Source organism: Bos mutus, chromosome 6 (assembly GCF_027580195.1).
Source record: "Bos mutus isolate GX-2022 chromosome 6, NWIPB_WYAK_1.1, whole genome shotgun sequence".
NCBI lineage: Eukaryota > Metazoa > Chordata > Mammalia > Artiodactyla > Bovidae > Bos > Bos mutus.
Window position 1 is genome coordinate 80,855,337 of NC_091622.1, and position 21,181 is coordinate 80,876,517.

General features: G+C 35.6%; 1 protein-coding gene across 8 annotated transcripts in view; it reads right to left on the reverse strand.

The window, feature by feature from the left end:
* The window catches only part of EPHA5 (EPH receptor A5), a 408,061-nt gene that overhangs the window by 36,750 nt on the left and 350,130 nt on the right, over window positions 1-21,181 (reverse strand). For all 8 annotated transcript variants that reach the window (XM_070372469.1, XM_070372467.1, XM_005887234.3 and 5 more), the window contains 3 exons: window positions 17,742-17,809; window positions 16,347-16,472; window positions 15,448-15,633 (listed from right to left, as the gene is read on the reverse strand). In XM_070372469.1, the coding sequence (XP_070228570.1) occupies window positions 15,448-15,633; window positions 16,347-16,472; window positions 17,742-17,809 (380 nt within the window). The remainder of the gene's footprint in view (window positions 1-15,447; window positions 15,634-16,346; window positions 16,473-17,741; window positions 17,810-21,181) is intronic.

Genomic DNA, 21,181 nt, shown 5'->3' on the forward strand with positions numbered 1-21,181 from the left:
GCATTTCTCATGATGTACTCTGCATATAAGTTAAATAAGCAGAGTGACTATAGACAGCCTTGACGTACTCCTTTTCCTATTTGGAACCAGTCTGTTGTTCCATGTCCAGTTCTAACTGTTGCTTCCTGACCTGCATGCAGATTTCTCAAGAGGCAGGTTAGGTGGTCTGGTATTCCCATCTCTTTCAGAATTTTCCACAGTTTGTTGTGATCCACACAGTCAAAGGCTTTGGCATAGTCAATAAAGCAGAAATAGATATTTTTCTGGAACTCTCTTGCTTTTTTGATGATCCATCAGATGTTGGCAATTTGGAACCAGTCTGCTGTTCCATGTCCAGTTCTAACTGTTGCTTCCTGACCTGCATACAGGTTTCTCAAGAGTTCTAAATAAAAACTTTCATCCAGTCTAACAGCCCTACTGATGATCCCTGGAATATATGTTGCATTTTCCCAAATTTATTTCCATATTCTTGTAATACTTTTACTTTTGGCTACCTCTCTTTTCCCTCTAGGCCACATAGCTACAATCTCTATCAATCCAAATTTTTCCATCCCTCAAAACCCTGTTCTAGTTCCTCTTGCTATCTGGAAACATCTCTTGTAATCATTGTTCTGATGGATGAGGTCCTCCTCTTTTCACATCTGATATAAAACTGTAGCTGGACAGACTCTGAAGCCACACTGCTTGGCTTTATATCCTAGATTAAACAACTACTATCATATGATCTTAAGCAAATCAATTCTCATCTGTGTACCTCTTCACCTCCAAAATGGGGACACTAATGGCACCTGCCTCACAGAGTTATTGTGAGTATCCCCTAAGTCATATTGCTATCCAATATGTGCCCATAACTTAGAATTTAAATTTACTGTATATCATTATTTTATAAACTTTATCAACTTTGTGCATAAATGTCATTGCTAGATGTAATTTGACCAAGAGAATAGATCACATTTTACCTTCATAAAATTATGGCATTTTGTGTGTAATGTGTCTGTGATATAAGATGAAAAATATAAGATCAAAAATATTTGCTATATGAAAAAATACCTAAAACAAGGTTGTTAGTTTTATCACTCCACATTAACCTCACTATATTTTTTAAAATGCCCCTTTATTCTTTAGTAAATGTATACTACATACAATTTTAGTGCTAAATTATACTGAGGTAAGTGGAAAAAGATCTTATGGTATGTCTATTGGTTAATTTTTTATATAATAAGGGAAATGGTGGTGGTGGTGGTTTAGTCGCTAAGTCGTGTCCAACTCTTGTGACGCTATGGACTGTAGTCCACCAGGCTCCTCTGTCCATGAGATTTTCTAGGCAAGAGTACTGGAGCGGAGAAGGCAATGGCACCCACTCCAGTACTCTTGCCTGGAAAATCCATGGACAGAGGACCCTGGTAGGCTGCAGTCCGTGGGGTCGCTAAGAGTCGGACACGACTGAGCGACTTCACTTTCACTTTTCACTTTCATGCATTGGAAAAGGAAATGGCAACCCACTCCAGTACTCTACCCTGGAAAATCTCATGGACAGAGGAGCCTGGTGGTGGGCTGCAGTCCATGGAGTCACAAAGAGTCGGACAAGACTGAATCGACTTAGCAATAGCAGTGGATTGCCATTTCCTTCTCCAGGGGATCTTCCCAACCTAGGAATGGAACCCAGGTCTCCTGCATTGCAGGCAGATTCTTTACCGAGTGAGCTATGAGAGAAGTCCACAATAAGGGAAATGAAGCCTATCAATTATGAAATGCACTATAATTAACTTAATGGCATTGTCCAGAAAGGTACCTGTATTTTACTTGAGAAGTGATTCATTCAGGTCATAGAATTAGAACTTTTAAATTTATTCAATCAACATTACCTTGAAGTGCAAACAGATATAAAAAGATAATTACATACAAAAAAGAAGCAACTAGGAAGAAAAAGGAGTTTTCATTCCAAAGTCACTTAAAACTCACTATTTAGTATAATATGGTGTACGTGCGTGTACTAAGTCACTTTAGTCGTATCTCACTTCTTGTGACACTATGGACTGTGGCCTGTAAGGCTCCTCTGTCCATGGGATTCTCCAGACAACGATACTGGAGTGGGTTGCTGTGCCCTCCTCCAGGGTATCTTCCCGACCTTGGAATCGAACATGTTTCTCCTGCATTGCAGGCGGTTTCTTTACCACTGAGCCACCAATAGTTCAGTCTAATTTCTTACTCAGATAATTATCTTCTGTTAAAACACTTCACAGTATTATTCTTTGAATGGAATGTGACAAGTAATACTATAAAGGCAGATTGATTTCTCTCCTCCTCTTTAAAGTTTGTAAAAGTTATAAAAAAAAGTTTGCCTAAAATAATTTATCATATATTTGTAGTATACCTGTTACGTAAAACATCCCATATGTAGAAAATATGCATTAGAGTTGTCATTTGACTTGAACTTTGAAAGTGTCACCATTGTAACAAAAGGTGACAAGGACTTCAGGAAGAAGAGGTAGCCTGTATCTTGTCATGAAAGAGCTTGTCAACTTCAAACACAGCTAGAGGCCTGGATTTTCCTTTTATAATTCAGGAAGTTATAGGACATGAGTTGGGGAACACTGATTTTTAAAATGACTGGAAATACAATACCAGGAAAAAAAAAAAAAAAAAGGGACTCATGTTGTATTTGTAAATGGCCATGGCAATAAACAAACAAACAAAAAAGATTATAAATGCCTTTTCTCCTTAGGATTACTGTAATCTAAATTCATAAATTGAGATATGCTCCCAGATTCAGTTCACTTTAGTTTAAATTGCTCAGTCGTAACTGACTCTTTATGAGCCCATGGACCACAGCCCGCCAGGCCTCCCTGTCCATCACCAACTCCTGGAATCTACTCAAATTCATCTCCATTGAGTCGGTGACGTCATCCAACCATCTCATCCTCTGTCGTCCCCTTCTCCTCCTGCCTTCAATCTTTCCCAGCATCAGGGTCTTTTCAAATGAGTCAGTTTTTTGCTCCCAGATTAACTTCATTTTAAGGGCATTGCCACACCCATTCAATGGACCTCAGACAAACTACTAAATAGACCAAATTCTGCTTTTGGTCCTTTGGTCTCATTTTTATATCCTAGGGCTTATTTCTGACTATCATTAATGTTGAAACCCCTTTTCTTTCAAAAGTCCAGAACTAAATAATAACTGTTTTGGCACAGGGACCTACATGTCCAAAGTTCCACCAGCCACAATGCTGGAATATTGAAATGTCCTGCTATACGAGACATCACTCCTTCATCTGTCTGATTTCAGGAATTCAGAAGTACTCAGAGATGAAGCTGAGTAGGCATACAAAAGGGACATGCAGGTAACCCTGTCTTCAGCTTTTTATCAAACAGTATGGAAGTATTTTTAAAAAATTATAGGTATTAGCACCAAAGAGTGTGTACTTACTGAACACCAGCTCTGAACAAACTAGAAAAAGGTCTACGTTTTCAGGAATCAGCCTATGTTTCAGGAATCTGCCCTGTGAAGCTCTTTGTCTTTCATTTACAGAAATCTGCTGAGGGTGTTGTCAGAGTTTAACTGGAACTGGAAGAACTGAATTCCAGCAGATATTCAAGGGATATAGTTGAAACTTCCTTTCATCAGCACCTCTCAGTCCCTACCATGCGAGAAGAACCGAATTCCAGCAGATATCCAAGGGATGTAGTCAAAGCTTTCCTTCATCAGCACCTCAGTCCCTACCATGTGAGCAGATGCCTTGTCCATCAAAGTGAAGACTTTGTCAATATCTACCTTTACCTCCTCTACCCCAAGTCTTTTATGATTACAGTACCACCCCTATATTACTACAACACAAACTTCAGTTTCCTTCTGTTCTCTTTTTCTAGAATTTCTTCTTTGCATCTATCCTCTAATTTTTTAGACTCTCTTCTTACAGTTATGGGTTAGTGTAAATATTTATTATGGCTCTCCCAAGGTCTCCTGAGCAGGAGTTGGATAAATCTTTATGTAAAAAACCTCTTTCTTAGGCAAATTTGTTCCTTAAATTCAACCCAAGTTCACTGAGCTTAGATGAAAGAATTCACAATCTAAAGAGAATGAACTGATCATAAACCTTACTGTTATTAAATAGTATATATTTGGAAACAAAAAAAATGGTTACTTTTTTAGGGAGTTAGGCACCTGGTTTCTCTCCTATAAGGTTTTTCTGGGGTTCATCACCTAATTTTAAAAGTCAGATACATTATTTATGACGGTGTAGGTTGTATTTTCAATAGCAAAAGTGTTATTTGAAAAATATGATAGGAACCTAAAATGCCTCTCATATTTCAGAAAATGCTGCTGCTGCTGCTAAGTCACTTCAGTTGTGTCCAACTCTGTGTGACCCCATAGACGGCAGCCCACCAGGCTCCGCTGTCCCTGGGATTCTCCAGGCAAGAACACTGGAGTGGGTTGCCATTTCCTCCTCCAATGCATGAAAGTTAAAAGTGAAAGTGAAATCGCTCAGTCATGTCCGACTCTTCACGACCCCATGGACTGCAGCCTACCAGGCTCCACCGTCCATGGGATTCTCCAGGCAAGAGTACTGGAGTGGGTTGCCATTGCCTTCTCGGTCAGAAAATGGGGAAAAGCAATAAAAATGCATATTTGCAAATAAGCATGCCCTTCTTTTGTTGACAAGAATAAGAAAATTCATGAACCATCCGATTATTTTTTATATTTGAGCCATTTTAATGATAATTATATTTAGTTTGGCTTATGTTTTGTCTCAGTTCCTGCTAGCCTGCAAAGATGACATAGTAATAATTAATGTGGCTTACTCTAACCATTGTAAACTCAATAAAATGGTATAAATCATTTTCCATTATCCAGTTGAAGTACAAAGAGTAGATTTGCCAATAATTTTGAAAGCATATTATAAAAAATCAATATAAAAAGAGCTCATAAAGCATGTTAAAACATGATTTTAATCTGAGAGTGGAGTTTTTATATTACTTTATGTTATTTACTAAGGACCCAGTTCAGGCAGAGTCTAAGCAGTAATAGAAACAGATTATTCGAGGAATTTGCCTAGGTCATATTTTATCATTTTGTATTGATAATCATAAAACAGCTATAGTTGATTGACTTATGGAGCATCCACTTCTTACAAGTCATGATATTAATTTTAACTGTCATCAAGATTGTGTAACACTGATATTACAAATGACTTTTTTCAGAGAGAAAATTGTGGCTTAAAAAGATTCAATATATTATCTGAGTTGATTAGTGCAAGTTATAAAAAACAAAGCTGGGAATCAAATTCAGGTCTACCTATGAAAGCTGTTTTCCTTCCCTCCACACTATGATGCCTATAATTTCCAAATTTATTTTACATTTCATTTTAAAACTTAAAAGATAGTCTTTTGTGTTATATTAATTTTGATAATAATGACTGTGCCACACCATCCGGCTCATGCATAAATGGTAGATCCAGTGGGAATGCAGTTGCTCTCAATAAATAACATATTCTTACAAACAATCATTACTTATGGATGCTCCAAGCATTTGGCAGTGTTCAATAGTGAAGTGGATAGGTCTTGGGTTCTATAGTACTTATGCGAAGAATCTAAAGTGTTCAAACCCATAGAAAAATAAAGCAGAATGGTGGCTGCCAGTGCCTTGGGAAGGGAAAGGGGGGATTTCTGTTTCATGGGTATGTAGTTTCAATTATGCGAGACAAGAAGTTTCTAGAAATTAGCCATACCACATTGTGCTTACAATGAACAAAACTGTACTGTGTAATCTTCACCTAAAATTTTAATAGGGTAGATATCATGATATGTGGGTTTCTCTCGTCACAATAAAACTAAACTTCATCTGCTGCCTTACTGATGTTTTTTTGTTGCTCATGTCCAACAAAATTCAAGAAAGGAGATAACACATCATTTCTTTTAAAGCAGTTTCTCTTCATAAGCTATCTCAAAATTAGGTTAAACAAACTTTGGGGAATGTTGACTTAGCCCTTGTTTTTCAGAGCATGGCCCTTGACAAGTGGTATAGCTATCACCCAAGAAAGAGCTTGTTAGAAATGCAAAATCTCAGAGCCCAAACCAATCTATGTAAACAGATTCTGCATTCTAGCAGTATCTTCAGAGGCACATTATATTTTGAGAAACACTGAAATAGGCCGCATCACAAGAGTTGTAGCTAAATCCAGGCTTCTTCTTTTATTTGCATTGATACTAACCTGCTTTTCTGAAACCAGGAGTGCATCAGGAAACACAATGTATCATTTAAGGAAATAAGGGAGCATTTAATTTAGAAACATCATAATTCACTGGAAAACAGCTGTCACTTGGTTTCTCTTAGAAACATTTTACAAGATTTGTAAATAATTAAAAGTAAGCCTATGCTTATAGTGGTGCAGCTGGTAAAGAATCTGCCTGTAATGTAGAAGACAGAGGTTCAATCCTTGGGTAGGGAAAATCCTCAGAAGAAGGAAATGGCAACCCATTCAAGTATTCTTGCATGGAAAATCCCATGGACAGAGGATCCTGGTGGGCTACAATCCATGGGGTGGCAAAGAGTTGGACACGACTGAATGTCTGAGTATATTATTATATTTCTATATCTGTAGTTTTATTTTGCTATGCCATTCTATATATTTGGCTGGTATTTCATTTACTGCATTAATACTTGTAGCTTCTTGAAATTACTTTTATTTTTATTCCAAGGGAAGCTTGGAATAACAAATATCACAATTCAATTATTAATGGTCAACCAGAAAATGGGATTTTGTGCTTGTAGTAGGAATAGATAATGCTTATTAAGAAGTGGAGTGGGAAGGGAGGAGTTCGTATGGGGCAATCAGAACTTAGCAGGGCACTGAGATTAATTCCACTTATAAAATTATGCAATTTTAATTTTGGGAAAGATTATAAAATCAAAAACCTCTATACCTTACCTGAGACAGGAGCATGGAAAAGCTAAATGTTTCTATTAAGTAGAAATTTCAGGCTTTCCATAATATCCTCTTTTATTTCAGATTGTTTACATTGATATAAACTTTTTCATTAGCTGCTCATTTATCAAGTTAAAAATGAGTCAGAACGTCTCTGACATTAGTGAAGGTGGATAATTACTTGTGAACTCAGAGATTATCAACTTTGTTACAGGAGCTGAGGAATCTAAGAATTAAAATTGTGACAGCTTTCTTTTATTAATAATGAAATTGACTTTAAATCACAAGGTTTGATTTACTAATAGTCAATCTTTGAGCCAGGAAATCTTTCTTTCTACAGTTATCTATCTTTCTGGTGAGTAAGATTTAGCTTTTATCAGAGACAGCACTTGGAGAAGGAAATGGCAACCCATTCCAGTATTCTTCCCTAGAGAATCCTGTGGACAGAGGAGCCTGGTGGGCTGCTGTCCATGGGGTTGCACAGAGTCAGACACGATTGAAGTGACTTAACACACATACATGCATTGGAGAAGGAAATGGCAACCCACTGCAGTATTCTTGCCTGGAGAATCCCAGGGACAGACGAGCCTGGTGGGCTGTCGTCTATGGGGTCGCACAGAGTCGGACAGGACTGAAGTGACTTAGCAGCAGCAGCAGCAGAGACAGCACTTGTAAATATTTAATAAATATTTTGTTTATTTATTATACCTCTCTATGCCGTCATAATGCAAAACAAGTATCTGGGGGCAGTATGTTGTAGAAAGAAGAACCTGCAAGGCTTGGAACTTGCAAAGAACATTCATGAAAGGACAGGGAATGAATGAGAGGAGTCTGGTAAAGAGCTTAATTTGAAGATGTAATAGAATAATAGATGTCTGGCATCCATTCTACTTCAGTGTTAAATTTGTTTATTTCCATCATGGTTTATCCTGATAATGGCTCATAGAATTGTTTCCTTTTGTGAAACGGAAGATGTAAAATCGAAGCATACTCATACTGCAAACATCTTCATTTATACTTTCAGAGTCCAATCTTATACAACTGGATACTTATAAGCCTCTCAAAAGTAACTTGTCCACAATGGAACTACTGATTACCAACCACAGTCTTGCTCCTCCTGCAGCTTTCCCCATAAATGGCAATTCCTTTCTTTAAGGGACTCAGGACAACAGTAATTTAAAATTATCATCAAGTCTTCTCTTTATCTCACATTCCACATCTAATTCACAAGAAGCTTTCCTGTGATTGCCTTCAAAACATCTATAGAATTCAACTACTACTCACCATCCTGTTAGATTACTACCCTGATCTAACCCTAATGAGATGTGAATGACAGTAGTCTCCTCACTCTCTTTCCATTTCAACACTGACTTCTACCATCTTTATTCAACACAGCATCCTGACTAATCCTATTAAGGTAGAAATAAGATTCCATCACATCTTGGCTCCAAAGCTCAGATTAAGAGACAGTCTTTGCAGGGACCATCTAAGCTCCTATTACATCTTCAAATTAAGCTTCCACCAGACTCCTCTCATTCATTCCATTGTAGCAACATTGGCCCTGTGGTCTCTTGAGCATTCTATTCAAGTTCCATTCAAGCCTTGCAGGTCCTTCTTCCTATACTACACTGTCCTCAGATACCTCTAAGGCCCACACCTTCAATTGATTAGACAGATCAATTGATTAGACAGATTCATTATTAGACAGATCTTTCTCTAAAATAGAAACCAACAACTCTCAATAGAAACAATCCATAATCTCCTAATTTAGCGCTACTTTTTTTCATTTAATGTATTGTAAATGTATTTGTTCAATTAGTTTCTGTCTCTCCAACTCAAAGGTAAGCTCCATAAAGGCAGGAAATCAGTTTGTTTAATCTCCACTGTATCCTACTGATTAATAAGAACAGACATTTAGTAGGTGATCAATGAATACCTTTTGAATAAATAAATGTTTCTTGTCACGTGTGTAGTGAATAATGATATATGAAGTTAGTAATGTACACTGCTTAAGAGTTTGGATTTTGGAGTCATATAGAATCATTTTTAAATCTGGTATTGTCCTATGTTATATTTATGATACCAGATAAGGTATTTGACCTCTTTAAGGTTAAATTTTCCTATCTATAAGTTGAGAACAAATATTATCTTCAGGATAGCATTGTTGTGCACATTAAAGGAGATAATATGTAAAAAGCATTAACATACCACATTCTTAAAGTAATGTTAATGATAAGTAGTGGTTATATCCTTGGATTGGGAAGATCCCCTGGAGAATGAAATGGAAACCCACTCCAGTATGCCTCCCTGGGAAATTCCATGGACAGAGGAGCCTGGGGGGCTACAGTCCATGAGGTCTCTAAAGAGTCAGACACGACTTAGCAGCTAAACAGCAACAATATCCTTTACTTTGAACCTATGTGTGTCTTTAGCTCTGAAATATATGTGTGTGTAGTGGTTATAACTGCTATATGCAAGGTCTTGTGAAAAGATCCTCATGTACTTTCCTTTGTATGCCTTTTCCCTTTTTCCCTAAAACACTCATGGTTTTATAGAACAAAGTTATTTAAATTAAAATATAAACTTTATATCACTTTAACTCATTTAAAATTTTTAGATAACTGCAATTTAGTCATTGAGTCATTTAATATTATTCATTTTTTTTAACTTATTTTATTGATTTATTTTTGGTTGTGCTGGGATTTGTTGCTGCACAGGTTTTTCTCTAGTTGAGTTTTCAGTGAGTGTGGATTAGTCTCTAATTGCGATGTATGAGCTTCTCATTTCAATGGCTTCTCTTGTTGTGGACATGCTCTAGGGTGCACAGTTTCAGCCTAGCTCCCAGGCTCTAGAGCACAGATTAGTAGTTGTGCCACATGGACTTAGTTGTCCCGTGGCATGTGGGATCATCTCAGATCAAGGATTGAACTCATGTCTCCTGCATTGGCAGACAGATTTTTTTACCACTGAGCCATCAGGGAAGCCTAATCAATCCTGTCTTTTTCAAAAAAAAGGGTTAAGATTACCTAATGTGTCTGGTCCTATGACAGACACTAGAGACACTGTAAACACATATCAATTTCAAGAAGTTCATCATGTAGTAGGATAGTATATGTATAGAGAGATAACTATGATATAATGGGCAGCAGATACATGCAACTAGAATTTGTAAGATTGTCTCTGGCTGAGAATTCATTCATTCAACAAATACATGGAATCCTACATGTGCTGAGTACCGATCTAGAAACGGGTGCATGCGTGCTCAGTTGCTCAGCTGTCCGACTGTTTGCAACCCTATAGACTGTAGCCTGCCATGCTCCTCTGTCCATAGGATTTTTCAGGCAAGAATACTGGAGTGGGTTGCCATTTCCTCCTCCAGGGTATCTTTCCAACCCAGGGACTGAACCTGCATCTCCTTTATTGCAGGTGGATTCTTTATTTACTGAGACACTGGGGAAGCCCTGATCTAGCAACCTGGAGGTGAGCAAATAAAACACATGTAGAGCTCGGATGCTTTATTGAGTAGCTTACTCTATGCAAGGCAGACAGTGAGGACAGAAGGGAAAATTAAGATAAATCATGCTGGTCTCATGGAGAATGTCATATTTGAATAATCTTAAAGGTCAAGTAGATCTGAGGAAAATGGAGAGGACATGCTAAGGCTGAATGAAGTATCACCAAGGGGAAGAACAAGAACTAGGTAGAAATTTCTGGAAAAAGAAATAGTGTATAATGGAGATATGATCAAATTATATCAAGTATCAAAATATATGTATTCTGCTTGATTTGTTTGCTCCTGGTGATGAAGCAGGAGAGGAAAGTGATTTTGTGAAATGTATGAAATGGACTAATGTCCATTGGAAAATACCAAAATGGCAAGACTAGTTTGAAGACTGTTGGAATAGCCCTGGGTAATATATAATAAAGGCCTATAAAATAAAATGGACTTCATATGATAGAAAATACTATATTTGAAAGATAATTACAAATTTATATAATAAGTCAGAATTGTCCTACAATTTAAACAATTAATTGTCATTGAATGTGCTATCTCCTCAGACACAGAAAGAAAAATAGGGAGAAATTTCTTTCATTGTTCTCTAGCATTTTGTTTAAAATTACTAATTTTACAGGAGAACTAAAATATAACTGGCTTCCCTGGTGGCTCAGACAGTACAGAATCTGGCTACAATGTGGGTAACTGGGGTTGACCCCTGGGTCAGGAAGATCCCCTAATGGCAGGCAACCTACTCCAGTATTCTTGCCTGGAGAATTTCATGGACAGCCAGGCTACAGTTCATGGGATCACAAGGAGTCGGACATGACTGAGTGACTAACTCACACACACACACACACACACAACTATGAATAATTCTAAGACTTAATTGAAATATTTATTCAATTTTGATAATATTTCCATGGGTGAGAAAAATAAATCTGAGAACAAAGAATGCTACAGTGGATGAATTATAATTTCCCTCTTAAATTTTGTTTCCTGAATCTATTTAAATAGTAAAAGCAGGCTCCATGTACATTATATTAAAGCATCTTGCATTGTGAATAAGTCAATTAAGCCAGGAACTGTGGGTTTTTACATCATTTGTCATAAAGCCTCTGTAGAATATATATCTGTTTATGATGCGGCCTGTTTAACAACAAATCACAGAAGGAATCTGAATGAGAGCCCATGTTTCTAGCAGGTGGGGTAGTAATACAGGAAAGAAGGTTCATGATGGCACCACCCTGAGCAGTGCTACTTCAGGCTCCCCACCTTTGCTTCAATCAGAAAAAATCACAAGATTTAGTTGCACTTATGTCTCATTATCTGTGTGTTGCAGGTTGAGAATAATTGCTGAATAAATTAGCATCAGATCAGAGAGCATGAAATTAAGGACACAAATAAAGTGAGTTGCAACATGGTAAATTAAAAACAAGTTGAAGACTTTCTAGGTTGAATATCAAGAGCTACATTTATTAAGGGGAAACAGTTTCAACTCATATAGAAGAAATAAGACAAAGAAATATTTTAAATATTTACATTTTGCTTTACACATATGTGTAGCTTCATGGCAGCAACATCAAAGAGAATATTTGATTAGAATATTGGAAATGTTAAGTCTGTATTTTCAACCACAGTCCTGGTTTTTTAAACTAGACTTTACAGAATTTAAAGATGATCATTTGTTGATGATGACATTTGCTTTCAAAAACAAAGGTCTCAAATGCATATAAAATTGTATATGACAAATTCACTTGTCTTACTTTGAGAAGTTTAGTTGTCTTTTATTGTCTCAGCAAGGACCATTCACATAAAACAAGTTCTGTAATAAATTAAGGGTCTATAAAAGTAGGTGAATATTAGTTTTAATAATTTTTGGATCTTGTCTAGTATTATCTGATGGTTTCCCTAATGGCTCAGATGTTAAAGAATCTGCCTGCAGTGCAGGAGACCTGGGTTCAATCCCTGGGTTGGGAAGATCCCCTGGGAAGGGAATAGCAACCCACTCCAGTATTCTTGCCTGGAGAATTCCACGGACAGTGGAGTCTGGTGGACTACAGTTCATGGGATCACAAAGAGTCGGACACAACTGAGTGACTAACACTATTATTATCTGATGCATTTACTTAAATAGATTAAAATAAATACTTATTCACTAATACAATTATCTTCAATTTTATTCACACACACAAACATATCTTAATTTCATCTGCATAAAATTTTTATAAGGTAGGTATGATTTTTTCTTTCATGTGACATTGAGGCTCAAAGTTTTAACTAAAGTGGCATGGATTGGTTCAGGTTTAAGTGTAATGGATTAACATAAATATTTAGGATGTTTCTGCTTCTTCAAGGAGCAAATATTTTTAGCCAGGGAGCTAAAAATATATATGCAAGAGAGAAAAAAAATAAATAAAAGATCTGAATAAGAGGTTTGGACCCAGTAAGGAACACTGCAGAAATTTACAAAAATCCTTACATTAGCACAGTGTTAAAAAGAAGAAGAGATTATTTCAGGGTTAAGTGATGAGGAATTATTTTGTGGAGGTGGTGATGGAATTTGAATAAGGTTTTGAAGGAACTGCAAAGGTAGTTAGGTTTCAGAGAAAGAGGCAATGTAGACAGGGTAACATATCAATTAAAATGGATTAGTAATGACATGGATATGGAGAATTTCAGAGCATAGGAAGAGAGATAAATGGAAAAGTAATAACCATGTATTTATTAATTACCTGCTCTGTGTCATGCCCATTTAAACGTTACTTGTATTAATTCAAGTCACCTTCACAACATCACTATGAGGCATTCTTATCTCATGTCATTAGTGAGGAAACTCAGGTTCTGAATCTATCACTAACTTGTGCAAAGCCACATAGTACTTCATGGCAGAAGCAAAATTAAAATCAGTGGATAGATCCATAGCCCATGTTCTTGATCATTATGCAGTACTGCCTTCTGTGATCATAATAGTGATCTGACACTCTTCTACACATTACAGCTTAACTCATTACAGGGTAGATTGGCTGCCTATGTATAGCCATTAGTTTTACATATATCCTTGAGGAAGTCATGGTCAGTGTTTATTTGAGGAAATGAAATTTAACAGTCATATTAAGGATGAAAAGAAGACATAAAATAAATCAAAGATTTTGTATACTATTATACTGTGACTGTCATTAAGAAGTATGTTTTACAATAGATAGTACCTTTTTTGCATAGCAAATGATTACTCAATCACTGTTAACTCCTGTATCCACAGCATCTATCCCGGTATATGCTATCACTAATGTCCTTCCAAAGTCTTTCCTCTCACATAGAATATAGCCCCGTTCAAGTTCTGGTTTCATTTTACTGGCCCTGTGACACTCTCCCTTAGATCACATTCTAACTTAAAATATTCCTCCCCATTCATCACAGGACATGATTTTTGTAAAATCTTTTATTTTATTCCTTCCAATAAAAATTATTTTATTTGCCTCTCATTTGCCTCTTGCCCCTGCCCCTTACTTTTTCTTAGGCATCAAGTGGAGGAAAGAAACATATCTAAGTTTGAAGAAACCCACATGTCTGCAGGTAATTTTATTTCTGTGTTATGCTCCTCCTCTATAGGCATTCTTACTGGAGATGTGTATCTCTCTGATTCATAGAGAAAAACAATCTTCCAGCAAAACAGGCTGATGCAAAAGCTCTGTCAAGCATCAACATGATACTCTTAGCTAAGGTCTTTTTCTTCTGTGTTTTCATCTGTGACCTACTGTGAATGAATCATGATTTGAGAATTGACTGGTAATAAATCAGATACTTTTTTTTTTGTTTCTTTTGTTCCTCTTTATTGTGAAAAAGCCATCTTTACTGCTGCTGTTGTTTTTGGTTTGTTTTCCATGGTGCACTGGGATAACCCAGAGGGATGGTATGGGGAGGGCGGAGGGAGGAGGGTTCAGGATGGGGAACACATGTATGCCTGTGGCAGATTCATTTCGATATATGGCAGAACCAATACAATATTGTAAAGTTTAAAAATAAAATAAAATTTAAAAAAATTAAAAAAAAAAGCAAAATGGTAAAAATGGACATCTAATCAATTACATTACTTTGTAGGATAAGAACACTTATTGAACATACATTGCTGCTATGCATATTTGGCATACATCATTTAAAACTGATTAATAGCAAATGGAAGTTGAATCAATGTTTAAAAAAAGTTTAAAGACTGTTCCTTGCCAAAAGTTTCAGATGATTTTACAAGTGGTATGTAGGGTATGAGGAATAAGGGAAGGAAAGAGAATACATAGGAATGGCAAAGTGAAAACGGATTAAAAGAATATAAAGGCCTTGGTTATGTGTCACATAAATACTTTACTGGATGACTGAAAAATTATTTGAAATCCTTGTATTGGAACATTCAACACACAACCATATTTACAAGAAATTAACAAGAATTTGACAGATGTGAAATTTTAGCTATTTTTGAGTAAAAACAGGATTTGCTTTAACAAAATAATTAGTCTTAAGGAATATTCCCAGTCTTCTGAGGCTATTGCTTTCTTTAGAACTATTAAAATATCTCAACCAAAAAAAGGAATAAAAGAAATACACCCAGCTCTAAAGAGCCACTTAAAAGGTGGCAGGCACCTATGGTTACAGTAATCCTATTAAATGTTAAACTTCAATGCCTCAATCGAAACTTTGAAGTTAATATTTCATTAGGATAAAAAGTGAAAGAGCCAAGAGGAAAAAAAAAATGATACTTTTACTGTTTCTTTTATCTGGATACATTTTCTCTGGTGCTGAATTCATAGTAAGTGAGTTAATACATATGTTTAAAATAATAAACAGAAATTCAGGTTCATTGAAGATCAGCTTTGACAAGAACCCACTGAAGTATAGGACACATATGAATATCAGAGAAACTCTTAATCGAATTATCATGCCCAGTGTTATGTGTATCCTGAAATTAATAACCTAGTAGAAGAAATTCAGATATTTATGGTCACACACACATGCATAGTTTGCCACTGTACTTACTTTTGGTCACGACACCCTCTAAGTGGATGATGTTAGGATGGTCAAACTGCCCCATGATACTTGCTTCCCCTAGGAAATCTCTGCGCTGTTTCTCAGTATAGCCTACTTTAAGGGTTTTAATCGCCACAGGTAATTCTCTCTTTCCTGGAAGTTTCAAGCGTCCACTACAAACTTCACCAAATTCACCTTGTGATAAAGATGTAGAAAACACATAAACTCATTAAACATCTTTACTCTAAAATAGTACTCTAAAGTTCTCTTAGAATAGCAAAGTTTAGACAAAACAAAATTAAATGGGAGTCCAAATTTCCTTGTCATTGCTGAAAGACATTAATGGTCCACAGGGAAAAAAAACACCTATGCGTGATCATGAAACACATTGGGGGTTATTAGTTTCATCTGTCTTACATATAGAAACCTTAATGGAAACATTAGAAAGAAACCAAAAGCAACTGACTGAAAACCGCTTCCTTCTTCCTTTGCTTTCTACTATAGCAGTGACACTAATGAGAAAATAAGAAAAGATCATAGCAGGACAAAAAGGAAACAATCGTAATGAAGAGATGATGCATACACAAAATAATTGGATACTTGAATTTTGTAAATCTTTCTGGGCATTAAAAATTACATATGTATGAAATATAGTAAATAGCAGATATTAAAACACCATGTTTGAATATTTATTTTTGCTGGTTTATTGTTTTCATAAACTAGACATTTGCAGGTTTAAGTATGAGCTATGTAGAGGGTAGTAGTAAAATACGATCAATTATATACCACTTTGAAAGCAAGACAATTACAGAAGATTAAAAACATCTTGAGTTAGATCAGAACATTGATATATTACATTCTATAATATAAACACAAGTTAAAAGTCTGAATTAAACACACTGTCTTACCTGCTCCAATAACTCTTTCAATGGTGATGCATGAAGCTTCTATCTCCTTGGCAAATTCATGGACAGCTTGATTGGGGTCCTCATAGGTATGTGGATCAATATAAGTTCTTACTCCTGGCAGTTTAACTGAAAAAATAAACAGGCATTAAAATAGAAGTATTGGTGATGGATGAGTGAAATTACAAATGTTATTAATGTGCAACTATGGCTTAAATCCGTAATTTCTAGAAGTGGCAGAGCTGCAAGGACAGAGTCTTCTCCTGAGGTATAGGAGTCATTTTTACAACTATCTCACTTTTATAATTGTAGAAATCTGGATTGCTGGCATGCACATGAAGTGCATATGTGAGGACATATTTGAATAAATACATCTTTTAGCAGTAATGTTCAGGGAGTCAGTCTCTGAGGCAAACTAAGACACTTTTGCTTACCAAACTGAACAATGAAGTGCTATTGGCTTAGTCGTCGGTTTGTTCTATCATGCTTTACTTAAAACCTCATCACAGATGATTTAGTTTTTATAAAAATAATTTAAAAACAAACTTTCTGGTGCTTTGGTCCTATAAGACTGACATAGAAGTCAAAATAAAAAAAGAAATTCACTCTATTTTTACTGCAGGGCATTATACAAGTCTGTCATATTCTATGAGCCTCAGTTTCATTACATTTTAAAGACTACCAATATTATCCTCAATGATATTTTTTGAGAATAAATAACATTAAACAAGATAGGACTAAAAATGGACTCAAAAATTCTTTCATGATTTTGATATGGCAGAATGACAAAAAAAAAAAACAAAAACAAAAACACTTTTTGTCATTTACTTGGCAAATCAACTCACACTATACTCTTTATCTAAAAATGAACATATTAAAATAATAAAATTAGAACCCATTTAGGCTAATTTTTAAAGCTCATGAATAAAACTTGATTTTCTCCATTTCTTAAAAGTGTAGTCTTTTTCAAGTCATTTGAACCAAGGTTGCTGTTACAGGATCTGCTCAGGGAAATTCCTGCCAAAATGCTACAAAAAAAAAAAGAAAAATTTATTCATTTATTCTGGTGGTTTTATCTAATGATATATTTCTATTGACTATTGCTAGGAATTAGAATTGGCCAGAAATACAGTTTGACATATAATAACTTTTTATAAAGCAAAAAGTTTTTGTTTTCATTATTATAAGGAGAGTTTGCTTTAAAGAACTGAAAAAACCATTAAGCTATTGCCCAGGGTCAGCCAGCAACACTGCAAGCCCAGGAATGTACCAAAACACACTTTTTAACACAATATTTTTGGTCAGTTTTTACAAATCTTTGCCTGAAAAGAAGCCAAAGTAACAACAAAGTCTCCCCTACTTTGCTTTATTTTGATTTTTTTTTAACAGTTTGCTTACTGTGCCCATTATGAAAATGCATCTTTTCCTCTTCCGGGTCTTGTTTGGCTTTGCTGTAACCACACCGCCTGGAATAGAGTAAGCCATCATTAGCCACATCTCCCAAGCGGTGAATCACATCAAGCCCAGAAGCACACAACACAATTGAAATGACTGCAATCTTAAGTGATTTTTCACACCAGCAGGATGGAACACCAATACTCTTGGATGAATCGTATTTCCGCAGCCAATATCCCTTATTTCTGCCCAGATTTCATTGAGAAGTCTGAAGCTCTCCAAATCTATTTTTAAACATCACTTCACCATACACCACACACCAGACACTTCTCTGTTCCCTTCCTCTTTTACTTTTTTTAACCACCTCTGAGGCCCCTGCCTTTTTCAGATGAGCTGCCCCAATATGTCTCTGATTCAATAGTCTCCTCCTTTCAGCACCTTACATTATCATTTTTTATTTTTTTTACCTCTCGTTTTGGAGTCTTTGGTTTCTCTGCTGGCTCTTTTCCCCTTGCATCCACTCAGAGATCACTGTCAAGTCCCCAAAGTTTGCAAACCCACTCAGCTCCACTCCCCAAATCTTAGTCTCTCCTGTTTTTCTCTTACTAATTTGTAAGTCATTTTAAATCTGCTCTTATTACTTACAAAAAGCTTTCCTTCTAATGTTCACTGATGATATATTCATCTCTAAATCCAATGACTTTTTCTTAATTTTTAACCCATGATTAATTGAAATCCCTTACTACTCCTTTTCTGATATTTCTTACTGCTCTTTTCATTTATATGGACAATTCCCTATGTCCTCTGCCCACGCTTCGCTGGTTCTCTACTGTAGATCTATCCATTTCCATCAATTTAATTAATATATCTATCCTTCTGATTTTATCCTTTCGAGAGTTACATTTTTATTCCTTGTAGATTTACTTTACAGGAATATTCCCCAGGCATTCCACTCAATAGATTTTGGGGAAAAAACAACAAAAACAGTATCTTTCTCTTTACTTTCAATATTGATCTGCTGCCTTCTTTTCCTCTTAATAACACATACATGGCTTGGTACCTTAAAATCAAAGCCCTATGCTTGTGTACCTCACAATAAATTTGCTGTCAAATCCCAAGAATTATATAACATAAAATCTTATGGTCCATCTCATCCATCTCTTTAGTTCTACCCCTTCTTCAATTAAAGCCTTGTTATTTTTCATTTGGATTACTATCACTGCCTCTGAACCTTTGCCCTTGCATTCTATAACTGCTTTCCTGAACTATACTAGACATGGCTGTAGCCACAATACCATAAACAAGGTACTCTGCTATTATGTTACCTCTCTCCTGAAAACATTTCAATAAAAATGTAAAGATTCCTAAGTGTAGCCCCAATGCGCACTTCCTACCTCATCTCCAGGATACTTCTCCATGCTTCCATATGTTCCTATATACTGGTTCCTACACTTAGGATGCTCTTCTTAACAATCTCCAATTAATCTAAGTCCAGTTCAATTGTTGCCTTCTTTATGTTTCCCCCCACTCCATTACCCCTGCTTATTTCAGTCTTCCTCACTATGAACCCAGTAGTTTTCAGTATTCCTCTCATGGTGAGATTCCCAGTCGACAATACAACGTAGTCATTTGAGATTTTTTTTTGGCTCCCATGTTTTATTGTTAGTTTCTTAAATGGCAACAATTACTGTTCATCTATAAATTTCTGAAGTCACTTGGCACCTGGATTGGACTTGGCACCAAACATATGTGTCACATTGATGAAATGAATAAATGAATGAGTGGATGATATTCTGATTGACAAGTGTTTGAGAGAGAATAGGCTGATGAATACTAAAGTATATGAACAACAATATAACATTAAAACAATTGACCAAAATAAAAATATTTTAACTACTTTTAGTTAAACTCCTAAGGAGGTGAATTTATTATTCACAAACTCTTAAAAAAAAATTGTGTTTATCAAGAACAAAATTTCATTTATTTTTGCATAAAGAAAATACAGCTGAAATGTCAGATTGACAAAATATTTTCATTAAAAAGTTGACTGAAAACTACTATTGGATGTAAGGGAAGTGGCCACCTGACATGCACTGAGGGACTGTTCTTGGTTTCATATTCTAAAATGTTTCTTAAATATATGTATATTTTGATGTAAAAATAAAACCTATTGTATTCTCTATTTTTCCTAGTGTATAATTACACATATTATACAAAATAGATTAAAAAACCTGTTTTTGTGCCATTTTTGATGAAAAATATAGTTATCTTATTTTTATCATGTTAAAGAACTGGCAATTTATTAGTAAATTACAGTTAGCAAAATTTGAATAAACTTGAAATAAGGTGCTTAATACATATAGTGTTCTTAGGTGAGGAGCATCACACAGTGGGGATCTTTGGCCTTCCAAATTGTATTCAAAACACGTAGATGCAAGACATCTTGAATCACTTCACCACAGTGAAATGGAGAGAAAAAACAAATACATGATATAAGCTGATATTTAAGTTATTTTAATATTGTTCATAATTTTAGGTATTACATTCTTCTTTCAATCGATGTATGTGCCTTTACAGAGAAGGTATTGATACTGTTTTTTATTTTTAACAATATTCTACATATAATTGTGAGAAATCATCCTGAGATTTACGTTATGTAAATAACACTGAAAGAAAACTTCATTAGAGGAATTCTAAAGAGACTTAAAAAGTATACAAGTTCTTGCAGTTTACATTAGAAAACAAACATCCATTCTACCTTCAGCTCTCCTACGTTCAGAAAAAAATTAAGCTTTGAAACTTGTATCCTCAAATAGTCTTTATCATTAAATAAGTCTCATGGATATTTAAATTTCATGCAAATTCCTTATATGAAAATGGAAATAAAACTTTGGATCTAATCTAAAAAATGATTTGGGAATACCTTGTTGAGGAGCAGTTAACATTTTAATACCTAGGGTGAGAGTCAGGAGGGCAATAGGAAAGAGTTATTTTTGACTATGGGCTTCTCTGGAGTTCTATAACATATACGGCTGCATGTCACATTAACATATAAAATTAAGTTCTGGAAACCCCCAAAGCACCATTAAAACAAACCTCAACAAGATACAGCAAGTAAAAGTGCAGCTGGCAGAGACTGCACTCAAGCAGTGGTTCAGCCTCACTGACAAAGCACTGCAGGAAGCCTGTTCATTCAGTATCATTTTCCGTACCTTGTCCAGATACATCATTGTAACCCATCTGACACAGTCAATAAGTATGCCCTTCCATATGTATATTGTGTACATATATAAATTACAACTGCCATCTTCTGGAACCTTTTTTCTTTCTGAACAGAAAAGAAACAGTTTCTTCATTTTGCTTCAATCACAATTTTAATGGATTTTGATATCATTGTGCTAAAAATATTTTAGGTATCTTAATATAATTAGAGGAATCATTCT